This window comes from Chionomys nivalis, chromosome 19 (assembly GCF_950005125.1).
Source record: "Chionomys nivalis chromosome 19, mChiNiv1.1, whole genome shotgun sequence".
Classification (NCBI taxonomy): Eukaryota; Metazoa; Chordata; class Mammalia; order Rodentia; family Cricetidae; genus Chionomys; species Chionomys nivalis.
This window is the reverse complement of record NC_080104.1, coordinates 40,748,479-40,766,570: the sequence shown is the minus strand read 5'-3', so window position 1 is coordinate 40,766,570 and position 18,092 is coordinate 40,748,479. Positions and strand designations below refer to the sequence as shown.

Here is an 18,092-nt window from a genome sequence, read left to right as displayed (position 1 = left end):
AGTGGAGAGGTAGGAGAGACATAGCAAGGCAGGGTGCTTGGGAACACTAGGGAGGTCTCAGCACTAGGGAGGCAGAGGCAGGAGGATCGGGAATTCTAGGTCATTCTTGGCTAACTTAGAGTTTGAGGCCAGCCTAGACTACATGAAACTCTATTTAAAAGAAAAGCAAAAAAAAAAAAAAAAAAAAAAAAAAAAAAAAAAAAAAAGGAAGGACTAATATTTCCTCGGTGAAAACTAACACATTCTCATGAAGCATTTAATGAGAAGCAATTAGCCCGATAGGGGTCCTGCCCCACACCCTCAGTCCACCAGAGCCCACCAGGGTTGAGGACTGCCCTCCTGATCCCCTGCTTGCCCTGAGTCAGGCAGCTCTGCTGAGGGCAAGAGTTCCCAGCTGGGCACGCCCTCGATGCTTTTGCACTCTGTGGCTTTCCAGGCTGGCCCACAGAAGCCTGATTCATCCACAACCGCACTGAAACATAGAATTAATTCGGCTACAGCCTGGATGAACTTGGCCACTGTGGTAGCCACACCACTCCTCACAGCACTGTTTCCATGGGAAAATGTGTCCCGAGCGCCAAGAAGCCAAATTATAACAGGATGAAGGCACGCCCAGGTTCACATCCAAGTTTCTGCACTTCCTGACAGGCAATCGTGGGCAAGGCACCGTGTTCCCCAGCCTCAGCTTTTTGCTTTGAAAAAACACCTCTTTAGAAGGTTCTGGTGCAGACCGGACACCTGGGAGCACGCTTCAGCTGCTCCCAGAAGCTCTGAGACCTTGGAGATAAAACTGCAGGCACTGCCCGGGTCCAGTTCCTCAAAGGCAGTGTCAGCGCTGGGCTCTGAGCAAGTGTTTATGAGATAAATGGGCTGCTGTCTTCGAAATCACAGAACATTCCCCCATCTTTGACCTTCTTCAGGCTCTTACTAGCTTATTGAAGCCAAAACCCTTCTCCACCCCCACTCAGCCTCTTCCCTCCTCCCCCGCCCCAGTTCTCCTTGCACTGCATTGTTCTGGCTTCCTTTGCTCCGGGTCCTGGGAAGGGGCTGAACCTCCAGAAGCGATGGCCTTTCACCCCGAGTCTGGAAGGGAGCCTAGCTTGCCCTAGCTGGCGGGAGGGGGGCTGCACCACCAAGGGTAAAGAACGCAGACCTCCACTCCAGGCTTGGCTTCAGCCCCTCCTAGAACTGTTTGTTTCCCCGTTGGAGCCGGAACGCTCTGTACCCAAGGACGTGCTGACAGCCAGGGAATCCGTAGGGTCCTAAAGGTCGACCTGCTCCTTTCCTTGCCTGTCTTCCCCAAATGTCAAAGTTGCCTAGCTTTGGGCATGGGCTTGCAGGTTTCAGCCCAAGGTAACTAGCCCCATGGAGGTAAGACACCTCAAATGACACTCCTCTACATCCCCCAAAAGGCCACTGTCCCCAAGTCTGTCTATATTCAGTGTCTCCTCTCTGCAACACTTCTTAGCCGGCCTCTATTTCACCAACTTCTGCCCACCTTTTAACTCTTTGCCCTCAGTCCTGCAATAATAGGAATGTTCTGGTAAGCTGGGTATATAGCTCAGTGGTAAGAGCACTTGCCTAAGGAGCTGAAGACCCTGGAGTAGATGTGCACGCAGAGAGAGAGAGAGAGCGAGAGAGAGAGAGAGAGAGAGAGAGAGAGAGAGAGAGAGAGAGAGAGAGAGAGAGCAATAAAGAAAATAAACTGTTAGCCCACACCTTTAATCCCAGCACTGGGGAAGCAAAGGCAGGTGGATCTCTGTGAGTTCGAGGCCTGGTGCACAGAGCAAGTTCCAGGACAGGCTCCAAAGCTATACACAGAAACCTGGTCTCGAAAAAAAGAGAAGAAAGAAAGAAAAGAAAGGAAACTGTTAAAGTAATATGGGTTTGGTTGTCCTTGCTTGTGATCCTAGCTTTCAGGAGACTGAGATAGGAGAATCATGGTGAATCCAAGGACAGCCTGGGCTACAGAGTGAAATCCCATCTCAAACAAAGAAGAATGAAGCAGGAGGGTTGGGTCAGCGGGTAGGAGAGGAGAGATGGGTCAGTGGGTAGGAGAGACGGGTCAGTGGGTAAGAAAGACATACACATAAATAAAAATAAGCAGACATCATTAAGAAGAAGCAGAAGGAAGAAGGAAAAGAGGAAGCGAGGAAAGGAAAAGAAGAAAAAAGTAATTATGTGCTTCTGGTTGAAATTCCAGCACTGAGGAGCTGGAAAGATGGCTCAGTGGTTAAGAGCACTGGCTGCCCTTCCAGAGGACCCAACTTCAATTCCCAGCACCCACATGGCAGTTCATAACTGTAACTCAGTTCCAGGGAATCTGACATCCTCACACCAATACACATAAAATAAAATTACAAAAATTATTTTTAAAAAGAAAGAAAATCCATCATTGAGAAGAATGAAGTATAAGTCCCTCCCTCAGAGATAACTATGAACAGTTTCTCCTACGTCCTGCAAGTGTGCTCAATGTGTTTAAGAGTGTGCGGGTGTGAGTTTCAGGCCCATCCAAGCTAGATATAGTGTGTCAGGCTAGTCTGGACAATGATACCCATTTTTTAAGTGTGTGTGTGTGTGTGTGTGTGTCTGTCTGTCTGTCTGTCTGTCTGCCTGCCTGCCTGCCTGCCTGCCTGCCTGCAAGGGAGCATTCTCTCTCTTCCCTCTGGGATGGAATTACAGTACACGTTTGTCTTGCAATGAGTTCTCTTCCTCCAATAGTGTGCATGGACATCTTTCACAAATAGACTTCCCCTTCTTGCTGTAAGTGTGGTGCTGAGGATGCAGAGGTGCAGAGCCTTGCCCGTGTTAGGTCAGCCCTCTAGCTACCTCCCGTTTCTTAACATCCTCTAGGTTTTCCATCTTTACTGAACAGCTTCTCTGCAACAGACACGGAGGTGAATTTCTCTTATTATAACCACTCTCCAATTAGACCCACCTGGGGTCTCAAACGCCCAGTCTTCCACTCACACCAAACTAAAGTCCATCTTTAATTTATTGGATGCGCCTTTCCACACTGAAACATCTTCCCTGCTGCTGGGTCTTGTTTCCCCCGTGTACCTTAAGCTCCTCTGGCCGGGGTGTGGCCTTGGAGCACCTGGCAAGGTGCCCTACAGGCCTGTCAACTCAGCAGATTTTTTGATGTTTTTTTTTGTTTTGTTTTGTTCTTTTGAGCCAGCCTTAGTGTGCCTTATAGAACTGTTCTCAGGCCAGTGGAAGCTGGTGTGTTCTTTTCCTGCTTCTTGCTTGGGAACTCTGGGCACTGGGCAAGCCAGAACAAAATGGATGCAGATTGCAATCTCCTAGAGATTGCAGTTTGACCAGAAAAGTATGCGTTGGGCACTGATCAATAAATGCATTTATTTATTTATTTATTTATTTATTTATTTATTTATTGTTTGGTTTTTCAAGACAGGGTTTCTCTGTAGTTTTGGAGCCTGTCCAGGAACTCGCTCTTGTAGATAAGGCTGGCCTCGAACTCCCTGAGATCGGCCTGCCTCTGCCTCCCGAGTACTGGGATGAAAGGCATACACCACCACCACCTGGCTCAATAAATGGATTTATGATTAGGAATAGAGTGAGTGCTTTGAGAGAAAACAACCTAAGAGGTTGAGGGTAACCAGGGAAGGGCTCTCTGAAGATGTGGCAACTGCAACAGAGAGACCCTGGGATCTGGTTCCCTGTTCTCTGTTCATGAGACACTTCCCCTTTAGTGTCTTCAAGTATAGAAGGGGAAACCCCCCTTCCAGTCTGAACTTTCTGTGACTGGAATGAATGCTATCCAAGTTCAAAGGAAGCAGAATTCCCAACTGCTGGGGCGGGATCAGGGAAGATTTCTTGCTGATTCAGCACTGATCTTGATGCGTGGGTGGGCTGTGGCTCCATCCAGTCCTGGTCCAATACTGGCTGCATGAATATATACTGCATATATCTAACACGGAGACTGGGTACTGAAGAGAGCTGTGGCGCTGTGGCGGCGTTCAGTATTTCAAATCTGTGAGTTCAGGCTGGAGACAGCTCAGGAGAGTCCTTGCCTAGTATTCTATCTCCCGTGCCACAAATACAAACAAATAAAAATGCATGAGAATCTGGGTGTGCTGGAGAGATGGCTCAGTGGCTAAGACCACTTGTTGTTCTTCCAGAGGACCCAAGTTTAGTTCTCAGCACCCATGTCAGGCAGCTCATAACCACCTTTAACTCCAGCTTCAGGGAATCTACACCCTCTTTTGGCCTTCACAGGCACCTGTACATATGTGCACATGCACAAATACCTAGGACAGGGTCACTCAGTATAAGCTGTGGACTAAACTCTGGCTTCCAAAGCTAAGGGGCCTGTCCCAAACCATCTGTCTGCCCTGCACTCCCCAGTAATGGAGTATGAAGGAATATGACCCTGTCTGAGAAAGGTTTCCTGAAAGTCTTCCTGGATCAAGACCTGGGTGGTAGCTATTCCATAGAAAGGACCTCTGGAAAGAACACAATCACTCCTTGGTACCCTTGGGGGAAGGTCGTAGGGTCCTCATTTCCCCTCTACCAAAATTTGCTGATGCTCAACTCTCTTACATAAAAGTATTCCTGCACGTAGCTCCTGCCTGTCCTCTAACACACCTCATCTCTATATTATTCCATCAAATGCATGGCTAGAGTGGGTTGGCTGCAGCTGATGGGGAAGGAGGAGCAAGCTGGAAAGGAACTGAGATCAAGAGGAATGAATGCCATGCCACACAATCACACCACTGAACAAAAGAATCCAACTGAAAGTCCAGCAGGATGACCCAGGGGGTAAAGGTGTTCGAGGGGCACACCTGAAGACCAGAGTTTGATCCCTACAATTCACACAAAGATGGAGGGCAGAGAATCAGTTCCATAAAGTTGTCATCTGACCTCCACAAGGTAACTGTGGCATGCAACACACACACACACACACACACACACACCGCAAGCACTTTAAAAGAGAGAACTCTCAAATGAAAAAAGATCAGTGCTTGCAAATCATACCCCACTCCCCCCACGCTTCTCAGGGACCAAAGATTCAACAGGAGGCAGCAGATTTCCAGAGAGGCAGCAGATGACAGCCGGCCCGAACTGGTTTTGTCTCTGTCCATCTCAGCCTCGGGTCTGTCCAGCTGTCTCTCTTTAGTGTGATTAAAAAGTCCTGGAGATTACAGCCTTACACTTGGCGTTCTCTTTACGATCCACCTTAGTGACTGTATGTATGTTGAACATCCACATTACTGTGCAAAGTTGTGTGCGCAAAGCCATGTGTACTGTGCTTTATGGAAAATTTAAGAGCGTTTCAGAGGTAATGGGAACCATATGTGCTTTTCCCTCCTGGGCTGTGGGAGGGAGATGAATCTCGAGATAGGCAAGGGCTTGCCCTGGAGGTTTGCTAGGCTGAGGTAAGGAGCCAGACTTGCTCTCAAGACCAGAAGGAGCTATTAAAAGGCTTGGAGAGGGAGGCTTTAGAGGGGCTGAACAAAGGTAAAATAAACAGAGTTGGGGATGGAGGGTACATCTACACTTAAAGCAGTAAATCCTAAACCAGTTTTGCCCACAACTCATCTCTGGGCCTCACTTCCTCATCTCTAAAGGAAAGCCACAGTTGAGGGCTGCAGAACCATGGGGTCACCCTGCCCAGGAACCAGAACCATCACTTTAGGCTGGTGGAGGAGATCCCTTTGTCCAAACTGAGTCTGGTTCTCTGCCTGCAGGGCTGGTATACCAAAGTTAGGGAAGAGCTTGGGGAAGCTTCCTCAGGCCTATGGATGGCCTGCTTTCCAGCCTCAGACACTCTTAAAACTTCCCGGGCCAGTGAGACAGTGCCTCGCGCCTCATTGTGCAGCCTTCAGCAAACACCACAGCCCCGTGGAGTCCTACAGAAAAGCTCCCATAATAACTGTGCAATAATAAAAAGATAAAGAGGCAAATAGGTATGTAGGTCAGCTCAAAAATAGCCACCCACCCACTTAGCCTGGTAACCATTGGTGCCAGGTGGGGACAAAGAATTGGTTTGCTGGCTCTGCCCAACTCATCTGCCCTTCTCTTCTCAAGGTCGCCTGAAATTTTTTTAAAGTCCCTGGCTGCACTACTGGGGGGTGTAAGGTGATGGCAGACCGCAGGTTCCGCAGGTTCAGCTCCCTCCCCGCAACCCATCCCCTACAACCCCCCCCCCCAGCTCCAAGTAAATCCTGGGTCAGAGAACAGAGGTTGGCCTCTCTGGCTTAGTAGGTTATTGGGGCTAAGTGAGGGTTTAGGGTGATGACTCACACAAACCCCCACCCCACCCCCACCATCCTTTAAGTTGTCTGTGCATGCAAGGCCCCCCACCCCCACCCTTACAGAGCCCGCTTTGTTAACACGACCCCACCCTAACAGCCTCAGGGCTCTGAGGGCCTCCTAGGCCTTTCCCTCCTTTTCGATCCCTCCCAGACCCTCTCCAGAGAAGTGCGGGCCCCGCTGGCCCGCCCCCACCCCTTGCCGCAGCCAAAGTGCTGAGCTCAGCATCTTAGCAGCCTGCTGCCTGGATGGTGGGAGGAGTCTTGGAAGCCCCGCCCTTCTTCCCCTCTCCGTCCACTCCCCTGCTCCGGTTCCCCCCCCCCCCCAGGCACGTTCTGTGAGTCACGTCCTCGCTTTCCCCTCTGCAGGGGGTTGGTGGGGAAGGAGCCCCCACTCCCAGTCAGCCGCTCTGCATCTGTCACCTCGGTAGCCCTGCTCCTCGAGAGCACCTCAGTTTGGGAGGAGGGGAGAGGGAACAAGCAGCGCCCCCCACCAACTCCCCCCCCATCGCAATGTTTGGCCCCACGGGCCATGGCAGACGTGTGTGTGTGTGTGTGTGTGTGTGCCAATTTTCAGAGAGCAAAGTCTAAATTTTTGTGTCTCTCAGCGTTTGTTACTTTTTTTTTTTTTTTTTTTTTTTTTTACGTTTTTTGAGACAGGGCTTCCAGTAGCTTAGGCTAGCCTCGAACTTATTCTGTAGCACTTTCTGCAGCCAAGGATGATCTTAAACTTCTCTGTCATCAATCAGTTGCTGAGACTATAGGCATGTGCCGCCTTGCCTGGTTTTGTGCAGTGTTGAGTCTTGAACCCAGGGCTTCCTACATGCTGGGCAAGCACTCTACTAAGCGAGCTACAGCCCCAGCCCTGAGATTGTTTTTACATCAGAATTTAACTATGGTTCCTGGGGGGGTCTGCCAAAGTCTGTCCGTTTGTGGGTTACAGACAGGACAACCAGAGCTGGGAGGACCCCCCCTCTTCTCACACACCGCTTTTAGGGAAACATCAGAACCTTGGGTGGGGTGGAAAGTGGAGGTGCATCCCAAAGGGGTGATGTGGTGACAATCACTGTCTCTTCAGCCTGCCTTTCTTACCATTTTAGTCAGGACAGCAGTTGGGGGGAGGGGTTCGTGCTGAATTCTAAGAAGAAAGAACCGGGATGGGAGAGCACAAAGGCCAAACCCAGAGGTGTTTTATGTCTACAGCTCCAGAGGATGACAAGTGCTCCCTCCAGCTCTCCTGGGCCCCAGCAATGCCCCCTCCCAGTCTTTTCATTCCCTTTTGGTTCACAAGCAGGAGTATTTGGGGCCCAGCATCCAGGACGTGTCTAGAATCATGGTTCCAATCTGTTGACTGTGCAACCTTAGGCAAGTCATTCTACCTTGCTGAGCTTGTGTGTTCTTACCTGTAAAGTGACAGCAATAAACCCAAACCCTACTTACATATGATGCACAAACGCTGGCTGTGTGTGTGTGTGTGTTCAACCTCCAGTGTCATTCTTCAGAATCTGCTCACCTTGTCTACTTGGGAAGGGGATTCTCGCTAATCTGGAACTTGCCGATTAGTCTAGATTCGCTGGTCAGGGCCCTAGGGCTCTAACCTGCCTCTACCCCAGCGCTGGGATTACAAACCCAAGCCACTGTGCCTGGCTTTTTATGCAGGTCTGGAGGTTGAACCAAGGTTGTCTTGCCTGTGGGCTGAGAACCCTCTTGACCAAGCCATCTTCCCAGCCATACATTAATTATTTTAATTACAGATAAATAAACACCCACTGTTGGCTGCTAAAGTCACTGGAGATAAAGACAGACTTTTGAGCTTGGCCTGGTTGGCACACCCTGTAACTCAGCCCTTGGGAAGCAGAGGCAGGAGGATTATCTAGAATTCTAGGCCAGCCTGATCTGTATAGCAAATTTCATACTAGCTAAGTATCTAATAATAGTATAATCTGTCTCAAAAATAAAAATAAAAAAGGAGGCGCTGGAGAGATGGATCGGCTCGGCAGGTAGGAATACTTGTTCTTCCTCTGAATACTTGAGTCCAGTTCCTGGCACCCATGAGGGGCCCGCTCACATTTTGGGGAATCCAACACCAATGCTGGCTTCCAGACTTCTCAGTTCTCCGTACGCATTCTTTAATTATGGATGCCAGCATGGTCCCATCTTATTTCCCATTCACATCTCTAGTGTGAGGAACAAAGCCCACCCTGCTCTACTCCCTGTTGTGAGTTCAAGGCTAGCCTGAGCTACAGGAGAAAAAAGAGGCCAAAAAAAACAAAACAAAACAAAAAAAACAACGGGCTAGTGAGATGGCTTAGCAGGTAAGGTTGCTTACCACCAAGCCTGCTGACCTGCATTCGAATCTAGGGGCCCACATGATAGAAAGAACTCCAGAAAGCTGTCCTTTGATCTCCAGATGCTAACACAAACACACACACACACGTTTAGGCAGAACTTAAATAATATAGTCAGTAAAGTTTATTACTTATATTAACATAGATCGACTACTTAACAGAATGTGATGCTGTATCATTTATAACAAAGTCATATTACACCTCCTGGGATCTGTACCAGGGGTATACCCAGAATAACTCCCATCATCCTTAGCAGTCAAACAGCCTTGAAGGGTGGCCACACTCACTCCTGGTCCATTACCCCACAGGGCCTCCACTGGCTGCAGGAAATGAAGAGCCATTTAGCCCAGTCTTTAGGGGCTTACTAGGGAAGGGACTGCCTAGCCCTCCCCAACTGTATAATTTTCTTTCTTCATAAGTGTTCAGAGCCAGGATGGGAGAAGGATCCTACAAGGCTGGTAGAAAGTTGGATAATGAGAGTCACTGGGATGGGCGGGTGAAGGAGAAAAGAGATGCTGTCCTGGAGTTGCAAGCCTAGCTGAGTCCCTAAGGTGATCCTCTGCTCCAGCTTGGCGGGAAATGAAAAGATGTGTCAGGCAGTCTGGGTCTTTGCTTCTGTTGGAATAAATAGTCTGGCATAATCCTGAACCCCCACCCTCCCAACTCTCAAGATCTCTCTGGCCCTCAACAGGGATGGTTTATGAAGCCAGCCCTTTGTGGGGTTCCCATCGCCTCTGCCCTGTCTCCAGAGGAAAGGACATCTTGTGAAACTCAGGACCTTGGCAGAACTGGCCATCTGTGAGCTCACTGTTGTCACATGTAGGCCTTGTCTTTGCAGCTGTATGCCCTCACCCACCCCTGGTACAGCACCCTGCCCCCACAGAGAGGCTTGGATTGGCTGAGAAGGCCCTCCCTGCCCTTCTTCCCCAGAGGTCAGCAGATTGTAGGGAAGAGCACAAAACTGCCTGGAATCACTCGTACAAAAGGACCCCAATGGACCCCATTCAAACAGAGTCTGGAGAGAGGAGTGCCTATCTATATGTTGTGAGCCCCTCATCCCACCACCACCACCACCCGGCCAAATCCCTTTTGTTGTTTTTGTGTGTGGTGCTGGGATTGAGCCCAGAATTGTGTGCATGCTAAACACTTGCTGTATTTCTGAGCAGCACCCCCAACCCCTAAGAGTTAATCAGACTCAAAAGCCCCTTGGGGATGGAAGGATTAATGGGCTCTCTGGGCTGGGGTGTTGGAGGGCGCTGCGCTTTTTCCTTGGAGTGTACGTTTTAGATAAGATTTTAAAAGCTGTTTTCAATCGCTGTGCTATATTGTATTGTCAGTATTTCCATTTCAAAAAGCAGCTTCATTTGCAAAAAGCCTCCCACTGGGTTTTTAACACTCCCTTAGAACAATCAAAATCCTGCTTGAAGTCTTGTGTTGTGAGCTATCAACAGCTTTTCACAGCCCTCCAGTGGGCCAGGTGCGTCTACAATCTTGCTATTCTAACCAAGCTGTTTGTTGTTGTTTTAAGTAAACGAGCCAGAGAAGTCTTTGGGAACACATTTGCAGGCTTATTGTCTCCACCCAGCTACCACTCCGCCCTCTCCCTAACCACCCGGAGGCACACTGTTCTCTGGCTACCTCCGCTTAGTATATCCCTGACGTTTCCAGTGGGCTGAGGAAGCCATGGCCACCTCCAGAGTAGAGACAACCCTGCTGGTCTTCAGGGGTTTTCATCTTGAATTGTGGGGTTCCCAGACTCACACCACCACCCCAAGATCTGGTTTAACTTCCCAAACCCGACTGGGGCGACTTGCCAGACTGAGGCCCTGGGAACTGGTGCTCTCGGGACAGGCACCGCCTGCAGAGGGAGGGGCAGGTGGCCAGGAGTGAGTGCTCACGGACTTTAAATTGCAAGCTCTGGTGGGTCCCACGGGAACAGAGTGCAACCGAGGGTGAGGCATCTATTCTACATGGTCATGGCTCTAGCCACACAGACTGGGGTGTGGGGCCTGATTGCCAACTCCAGAGGTGCAAGCCACCCGAGATGTGACGCTAACCCACTCCCAGCCACCTCTCCACTAAGGCCATCTCCGCAGAGCAGGGTGCATGTTGCAGCACCGTATGCACATGAGAATTGTTTCCCGGAGCAGGACTTCTTGATGACACATGCAAATGAGACTCTGATGGGAATTGACATTTCTATAGCTGAACAAAGAGGTCCCGCTGACTGCCCACACCTGACAGGGATCATAAGCTTCGTAGGTGTTTTGGAGATAGTGATGGATTGGTACCTGTCTCTTCTGGAGCCATAGAGATGTTTGGAAACCAGTGGAGGAGGTAGTTGCACAACATTTTGAACGTGCTATTTGTTCACCTTGAAGCGGCTCGCTTTAGATAAGACTCTCACCTCGACTTTTAAAACACGCTTTCCTTTGGAGGTGTCTGTTAATGGTAAGAGCGCCCGCCTAGCATATGTGAGGCGGTGGGATCCATTCCGAGCTCCAACATAAAGAAATAAATAAAATCCTGTCAAGTATTTTGAGGTACTTAAAGGAAAAACTCTGCTTTTCAAGAGTTCCTAGATCGGCTCTATGCCTTTGGGGGATTGGTTGCCTGTTGCCTAGGGATGCTGCCTCCAAGTGGAAGAACCAGGCTGTCCTTGAGTGGGGCTCCCATCCCCCACCCGAGGAAGAGGACTATTCTGCCTGTGCCCAGCTTGAGCTGCAAAGGGGCTGGAAAGGTGGCATGGAAGTCCTCTGAAGAGCCCCTCTGCACGCCCAGCCCGATCCTGGGATCCCCGTTATACATACCCGTGTAATTCTGGGAATGCTGTCTTTTCGTTTCATCTAACTGTCCACGGATCCATCCAAACACTCATTCAGTTGGTGGGGGGCACACCCTGGAATTCTCCTGTGGGCCTAGCGTAAGTGCTGGCTAACAGGTATTAAGATGGGTAGAACACTGCCTTCAAGCTTTTAGGTGTGAAGACAAGAGGAAAGGGGGTGCAGGGGGAGCATGCCCAGGCAAGCCCAACTCGCCACAGTCAGGGGAGGAGGGGGAGGGGGATAGTAATTGCAAAGTTAAGGCCTGTGACGGGTCCTCATTCAGAAGCTAGCATATAGAACTGTCTTGTCACATAGGGGAGAGGTCACCCCAGTTCCCCAGAGGGGCCAATGGTCAGAAAAGCCCCATTCTAGATTCAAACGTTCTCTGAGCAAGTAGTGATGGGTCTTGTCCCCTGTCATATCAAGCAGGTATCCACTACAGGCCTCTGTCAGCCTCTTTGTAGGGGAGTCTCTTTATCCACCCTCTCTTAGTCTGAAAATCATCATCAGGGCTAGGTTCCTAGTCCTTTTTTTTTTTTCATCACTTTTTTAAAAACGAGCCTCCTGACTGGTATTATGGTTCAATGCAAGAGCACTCGCCTAACATGTGAGAAACCCTGGGTTTAACCCATGGTGTAAAACAAAAACCAAATGCTGAATAAAATTCCCAACAAAAACAAGACTGGATTTCTTGGGGCTGTTGAGATGGCTCCATGGGCAAAAATGCTTGCTGCCAGGCCTGTGAACTGGGGTTCAGTCTCTGGAACACACCAAGTGGAGGAAGAAGAGAACCGGTTCTCATGTGTTGTCCTCTGACCCGGAAAAAGGCATGTATTTTTGGAAAAAATTAAAATGTACTTCTATTATTTTAAGATATGTGTATAGATTATCAGATTACCTTGGAGCTGGAGTTCTGGGTAGTTGTGAGTTGCCCAATATGGGAGCTGGGGACAGAACTGAGGTCCTCAGTTCAGTAAGCCAATTAAGTACTCCACAGCTGAGTTATCCAGCTATCACTCCAGGCCAAATTCCCTTTTTTTTTTTTTTTTTTTAAGACAAGGTCTTGTGTGGTGAAGGTGGCCTGGCAGAGGCAGATGGGTCTCTGTGAGTTCAAGGTCAGCTAGTTCTAGGACAGCCAAGGCTACAAAAAGAAACCCAATCTCAAAAAACCAAAAAAGAAAAAGAGAGAGAAGGTGTGAATTCTCTGTGTAGTATGAACTTGAACTTCTGATCTTCCTGCTTTGTGCACCACACACTTGATTTGTGTAGGTTTTTTTCCTTGTGAGGATGCAACCCAGGGCTTCACATGTGCGGGGCTGCCACTTTTTCGACCAATATCCCAGCCCCTCGAAAACCAAAGCAACAAGAACAAACCCCGCAGAATTACCCAGGGCCGGTGAAGGCAACCCTCTCCCACTCGAGGGACGGTGTTTTATTCACAGCACGACTGAGGCTGGATGTGGCTTGGTCAGAGCGCTTGCCTAGTATGGACAGAACACTGGGTTCCATCTGATCCCCTCTGTAGCACAAACCAGTCTTCATGATGCATGCCTGTAATCCCAGCACTTGGGGAAATTCAAGAGGTTGTATCAAGTTCTAAGCCAGCCTGGGATACATGAGACCCTGTTTCAAAACAGAGACATTAAAAAAAAAAAAAAAAAAAAGTGCTTACATAGCCCATGATGGTTGTCTGTTGGATGAATGGGTGAATTCAAATAAACCCCTTTCCAAACTGCTCAGGGATTCTTTTGTTTATTAATATTCATTTTAAAGAAAAACTATTTTTCTTGGAGCAATATGTCATATTTTTGTGAAATACTTTTTTTTTAATCAAAAAAAATGTAAAAGAAGAGGGGAGGGAGGAGGGGAGAAGGGGAGGAGGGGGGAAGGGGAGGATAGAGATGTGGCCTGGTGGCAGAGCTGTACCTAGCATGCCTGGATCACTGGGTTCATTCCCATCATAGAAAAAAAAAATGGTGAAGAAAAAAGTATCCATAGCCTATCTCCGATGGGCTCAGCCTAGGAGGAGGAATGGGTGCCCTGCTGGTCCATTGATTTCTTTCTCCTTTCTCCCTGGCAGCGGCAAGATTCACTCACAGGCCCCAACTCTCTCTCCCTCCGTGAAAGGCATTACCAGATGATGTCACCTTCTCCCGCGGAAGCATTTCATCTCACCGCCCCATCCCATGTCTCCTAGCAAGTGGCAGATCTAAATGTCAGGGGAAAAAAGCTTGCGCGTAGGCCTGGGAGTGTCAGAGACAAACACAGTACTTTATTCTGCAGCTGTCTTTAACTGTGTCTCCTAATCTGAGCCCATCCCATCCTCTTTTAGGGGGACTGTCCACTAATGTGTCCTGACGGGTTCTCTCACCTGTAAAATGAGAGCGGATGTGGCAGACCTTATATTCTGCTCCTTTTGCAGTTATATGACCCGGCTGTTCTAAAACTCAGGCTCTTAATTTTAATTTTTAAAATATCGGAGGTAGGAGCTATGCTGCGTGTTTCACGTCTTTAATCCCAGCACCTGGGAGGCAAAGGCAAAAGAATCTCTGTGAGTTCAAGACCAGCCTGGTTTATATAGTGAATTCCAGACTGTGTGACTGCCAAAAAGATAAAATTGGTAAGTGGGAGGAGGGGCTGGAAAGGACCGTGGCCAGACTTCCCTGGCGAGTGTCACCTGTCACAAGCAAACCTGCCCTGTAGCGATTCGATACTTGCCTGTCTGATCTGGTTTGGTTCCTGCCCTCCGGGCGAGAGTGTCTGATGTAAGCCTGGTTTTTCTTCCATCAGGGTCCCTGAGTACTACACTGATAAAGCTAGAAAAAAAAAAAAAAAAAAAAGTCGAGTCCGTCTGAATCTCCTCCCACCCTAAGCACTCACTATTACCCCTCGAGCATCGCTGCCAGCCTAGATTTCCTGTTGCTTCGCTTGAATGACGAAACCCTTGATGGCTATTGCACTTGGGCTTTTCCAAAGATCTCGGGCCCCGGGTTCCATTGAACTCTCAGTCTTTTTTTTTTTTTAAACACAAAACCTAAGAGGGATTTTAGGACCCGGCGGACACCAGGGGCTCTGCGGCAGCGGGCTTTGGCCCCGCAGTGGCCTGTCCCTTAGGGTGGATCTGTGTGTCTTCTTGATGTGAGTCCTTGTTCTCTGGCCGTGGATCAGGGGCTAGGAATCAGTCCGTGAACTCTAACCCCTTCCAAACCCTCTGCTTGGGGACAACCTCGCACGGGAGAGCACTGACGTCTTCATAAACCCATCCCCCGGGGCTATAGAGTAACAGGAAGACTGATGGGGTTCGAGGAGGCTGCCAGACCAAGGTGCCTTGTCTTTGGACCTATCACCAAATGTCCATCGCGTGTCGCCAGGAAATACAGAATGGATTGATGCTCGCGGGACAGCGGGATAACGTCTGCCGCCGCGCTACGGTCCCACGAGCATCCACTTGTGTGCCCAGTACTGGAGAGCTAGACACTGGGGGTACCTGTTTCCCCGGCTCATCGCTGCTCCAGGTCCCCTAACTCTTCATCCCAGGGCAGCCATGGGCTGTCCCCTCCCCCCAGCAACGCGACCCTATAATAAACAAGTCTTTCCTTGATCCTCCCCTGCCGCGAGCGCCCTCAGGGACCTTGGCAGCTGCTGAAAGCCGCCTCCATTCCCTTCCAGAAAGGGGGTGTGGCCGCGACTAAGGGGAGGGCGGAGAGGTTCGGCCAGCAGCGTTCTGGGGATCCGTGGGGGCGGGGCCAGGCCGCTGTCACCAGGCAGGAGAGAACGTTGCGAACGTGCTCCCAGAGCCCATTGGCTGAGGTGGGCCACACTCCCGGATCCCCATTGGGCTGCGACTTGAAGGAGGCGCGGCCTCTCCGCGAGAGGCCTTATAGGCTGCTGCTCGCTGGTGCTAGGGATCGCAGCGGGCAGGGGGAGGTGCGGGAGGTTTCGAAGGGACAGGCCCGGGCAGTGATCGGGGGTTGGCATCAGTTCGCTCACCCTTCGAGAGACAGGGCTCGGTTGTCCACAGTCCTCGTGACCGCGCTAGCAGGTGAGTGTCCCTCCCGGGTGTGCACATCTCGTCGGGGGGGCGACCTCGGCTGTTGGGGCCCCAGCGCCCTCAATCCTGTGCAGCGCCGACACTGACGCGAGATCCTTGTCCCTGTTGTCTTTCAGCGTCTTCTGCGCTCCCTTACCCAAAGCTCCTCAGCCATCCGTCCTGGCGTCTGACCTCACCATGCCTAGCCTTTGGGATCGTTTCTCGTCGTCGTCCTCCTCCTCTTCGTCTTCGTCCGGAACTCCAGCCACTGACCGGCCACCGCGTTCCGCCTGGGGGTCTGCGGCCCGAGAAGAGGGCCTTGACCGCTGCGCGAGCCTGGAGAGCTCGGACTGTGAGTCCCTGGACAGCAGCAACAGTGGCTTCGGCCCGGAGGAAGGTGAGCAGTGAGCGGGTGCGGTACATCACTCGAGGGGGCCCGGGAGGTGGGAACCGAGCTATACCAGATCAAAGCCTGTCACCTTGGCTTTCCATCCCACCACGCGAACTCCGGGGTTAGAAGGCACGAATGTGGGGCGGAGAAACTGAGGCACGGAGTGGGAAGGAACGCTGTTTTATTTTGCACCTCCCCCGCCGGTACAGTTCCTGTGGAAGCCGCTCTAATATCGTTCCCTGTGTCCTCTCTTTCAGATTCCTCATACCTGGACGGGGTGTCCCTGCCCGACTTTGAGCTGCTCAGCGACCCCGAGGATGAGCATCTGTGTGCCAACCTGATGCAGCTGCTGCAGGAGAGCCTGTCGCAGGCACGATTGGGCTCGCGGCGCCCTGCGCGCCTGCTGATGCCAAGCCAGCTGGTGAGCCAGGTGGGCAAGGAACTCCTGCGCCTGGCTTACAGCGAGCCGTGCGGCCTGCGGGGGGCATTGCTGGACGTCTGTGTGGAACAAGGCAAGAGCTGCCACAGTGTGGCTCAGCTGGCCCTCGACCCCAGCCTGGTGCCTACCTTTCAGTTGACCCTGGTGCTGCGCCTTGACTCTCGCCTCTGGCCCAAGATCCAGGGCCTGTTGAGTTCCGCCAACTCTTCCTTGGTCCCTGGCTACAGCCAGTCCCTGACGCTGAGCACCGGCTTCAGAGTCATCAAGAAGAAACTCTACAGCTCCGAACAGCTGCTCATCGAAGAGTGTTGAACTCCGTTCGGGGGCGGGGGGGGGGGGGCAGCGTCCCCCCGTGCGGAGACAGAAAACTTTCGTGATGGAGACCAGCAGGCAAGGACTGAAGGACTATAACGCCTGTGTTAGAAAACTGACCATAGCCACCTGAGGGGCGCAGGGCCAGGTGGGAGAAGGAAGTGTCAAGGAAGGTCTCTAGGTAGTGTGCAGGTGGCTCCCTGTTGGGGCGCATGCCCCTTAGTACTGTAGCATGGAAACAAAGGCTTAGGGGCCACACAGGCTTCCGGCTGGATGTGTATGTAGCATGTACCTTTTTTTTTTTTAATTATTATTATTACTGACAGTTACAACAGCGGTAGTGTGACAGAGCCAGGAGGGCAGCCGGTCTGCACTGGCCTCTGCCGGGGGTGTGTGCTGAGGGGGGTGGGTCTCGGAGATAGTCTGTGTATTGCGTGGTCTGAAAGGACCAAGTGTGTTTGTCGTTTGTTTCATAGCTTTTGTTTTGGGGGGACGGGAGCTTCACTACTGACCTGTTTGAGGCAGCTATCTTACAGACGCATGAATGTAAGAGTACGAAGGGTGGGTGTGAGGATCAGTTGGGATCTTTGACACTTGAAAAAAAAAATTAAAACACCTGGGAGCTTCTGTCCAGCTTATCCCCTGCCGTGGACTGGAGGATTGAACTGTGAGGGGGATGGAGCTGAGGGGGGTGGGGGGGCTGGAACCCCCTCCCCCAGAGGAGTGCCTCCTGGGTCTTCCATCTAGAACTGTTTACATGAAGATACTCACAGTTCATGAATACACTTGATGTTCAAGTATTAAGACCTATGCAATATTTTTACTTTTCTAATAAACATGTTTGTTAAAACACTTGAGTCTCGTCAGTACCATGAATGAACTAGGGAAGAGGTGGGTGGCACTGGTGAAGACAAGTTTCGTCAGATTCTAGGGGCCACTGTGTGTGCCTGACCCCTTCCTGGGCTACCTGCCAAAGCTGGTAACAGGTCTGTGGACTGTACCATCAGGGCCAAGAACCCAGGCTCCCTCAGCTCCCTCTGCTGGCTGGAGCTAACCTGGGGGATGTGCTGGAAAGCACCCGAGAGTGAGGGATGTCTCAGACCTCCCTGGAAGGCAGTCTGCCTAAGGAGGGTTACCTGGCTCTCCAGATGAAGGAGGGGTCGCAGCCTCCTGAGTCTAGGGCCCTTAACTATGAGGAAAGTCTAGGTTGGCCTGGTGTACAGATCGGAGTATGACTACCTCTGGGAATAAAAAGGTTGAGAGAAATGCCGGGCGGTGGTGGCGCACGCCTTTAATCCCAGCACTCCGGAGGCAGAGGCAGGCCGATCTCTGTGAGTTCGAGACCAGCCTGGTCTACAAGAGCTAGTTCCAGGACAGGCTCCAAAACCACAGAGAAACCCTGTCTCGAAAAACCGGAAAAAAAAAAAAAAAAAAAAAAAAAGGTTGAGAGAAGTTTCAAAAGGACAGTTCAG

The 18,092-nt window shown here is 50.8% G+C and overlaps 1 protein-coding gene across 1 annotated transcript; it reads left to right on the top strand.

The window, feature by feature from the left end:
* Positions 1-15,365: 15,365 nt before the first annotated feature.
* On the top strand, positions 15,366-17,466 carry Ddit4 (DNA damage inducible transcript 4). The gene is made up of 3 exons (XM_057751400.1): positions 15,366-15,490; positions 15,616-15,875; positions 16,127-17,466. Exons 2-3 carry the CDS (start codon positions 15,677-15,679, stop codon positions 16,618-16,620), a joined length of 693 nt encoding a protein of 230 aa, XP_057607383.1. The 5' UTR covers positions 15,366-15,490; positions 15,616-15,676; the 3' UTR covers positions 16,621-17,466.
* The last annotated feature ends 626 nt before the right edge of the window (positions 17,467-18,092 follow it).

What these genes read in the sequence shown, in the direction of transcription:
- Ddit4 (XM_057751400.1), top strand. Translation starts at nt 15,677, where the DNA reads ATGCCTAGCCTTTGGGATCGTTTCTCGTCGTCGTCCTCCTCCTCTTCG. An exon ending in TGGCTTCGGCCCGGAGGAAG is followed by an intron (nt 15,876 to 16,126) that starts GTGAGCAGTGAG and finishes CCTCTCTTTCAG; the next exon opens with ATTCCTCATACCTGGACGGG.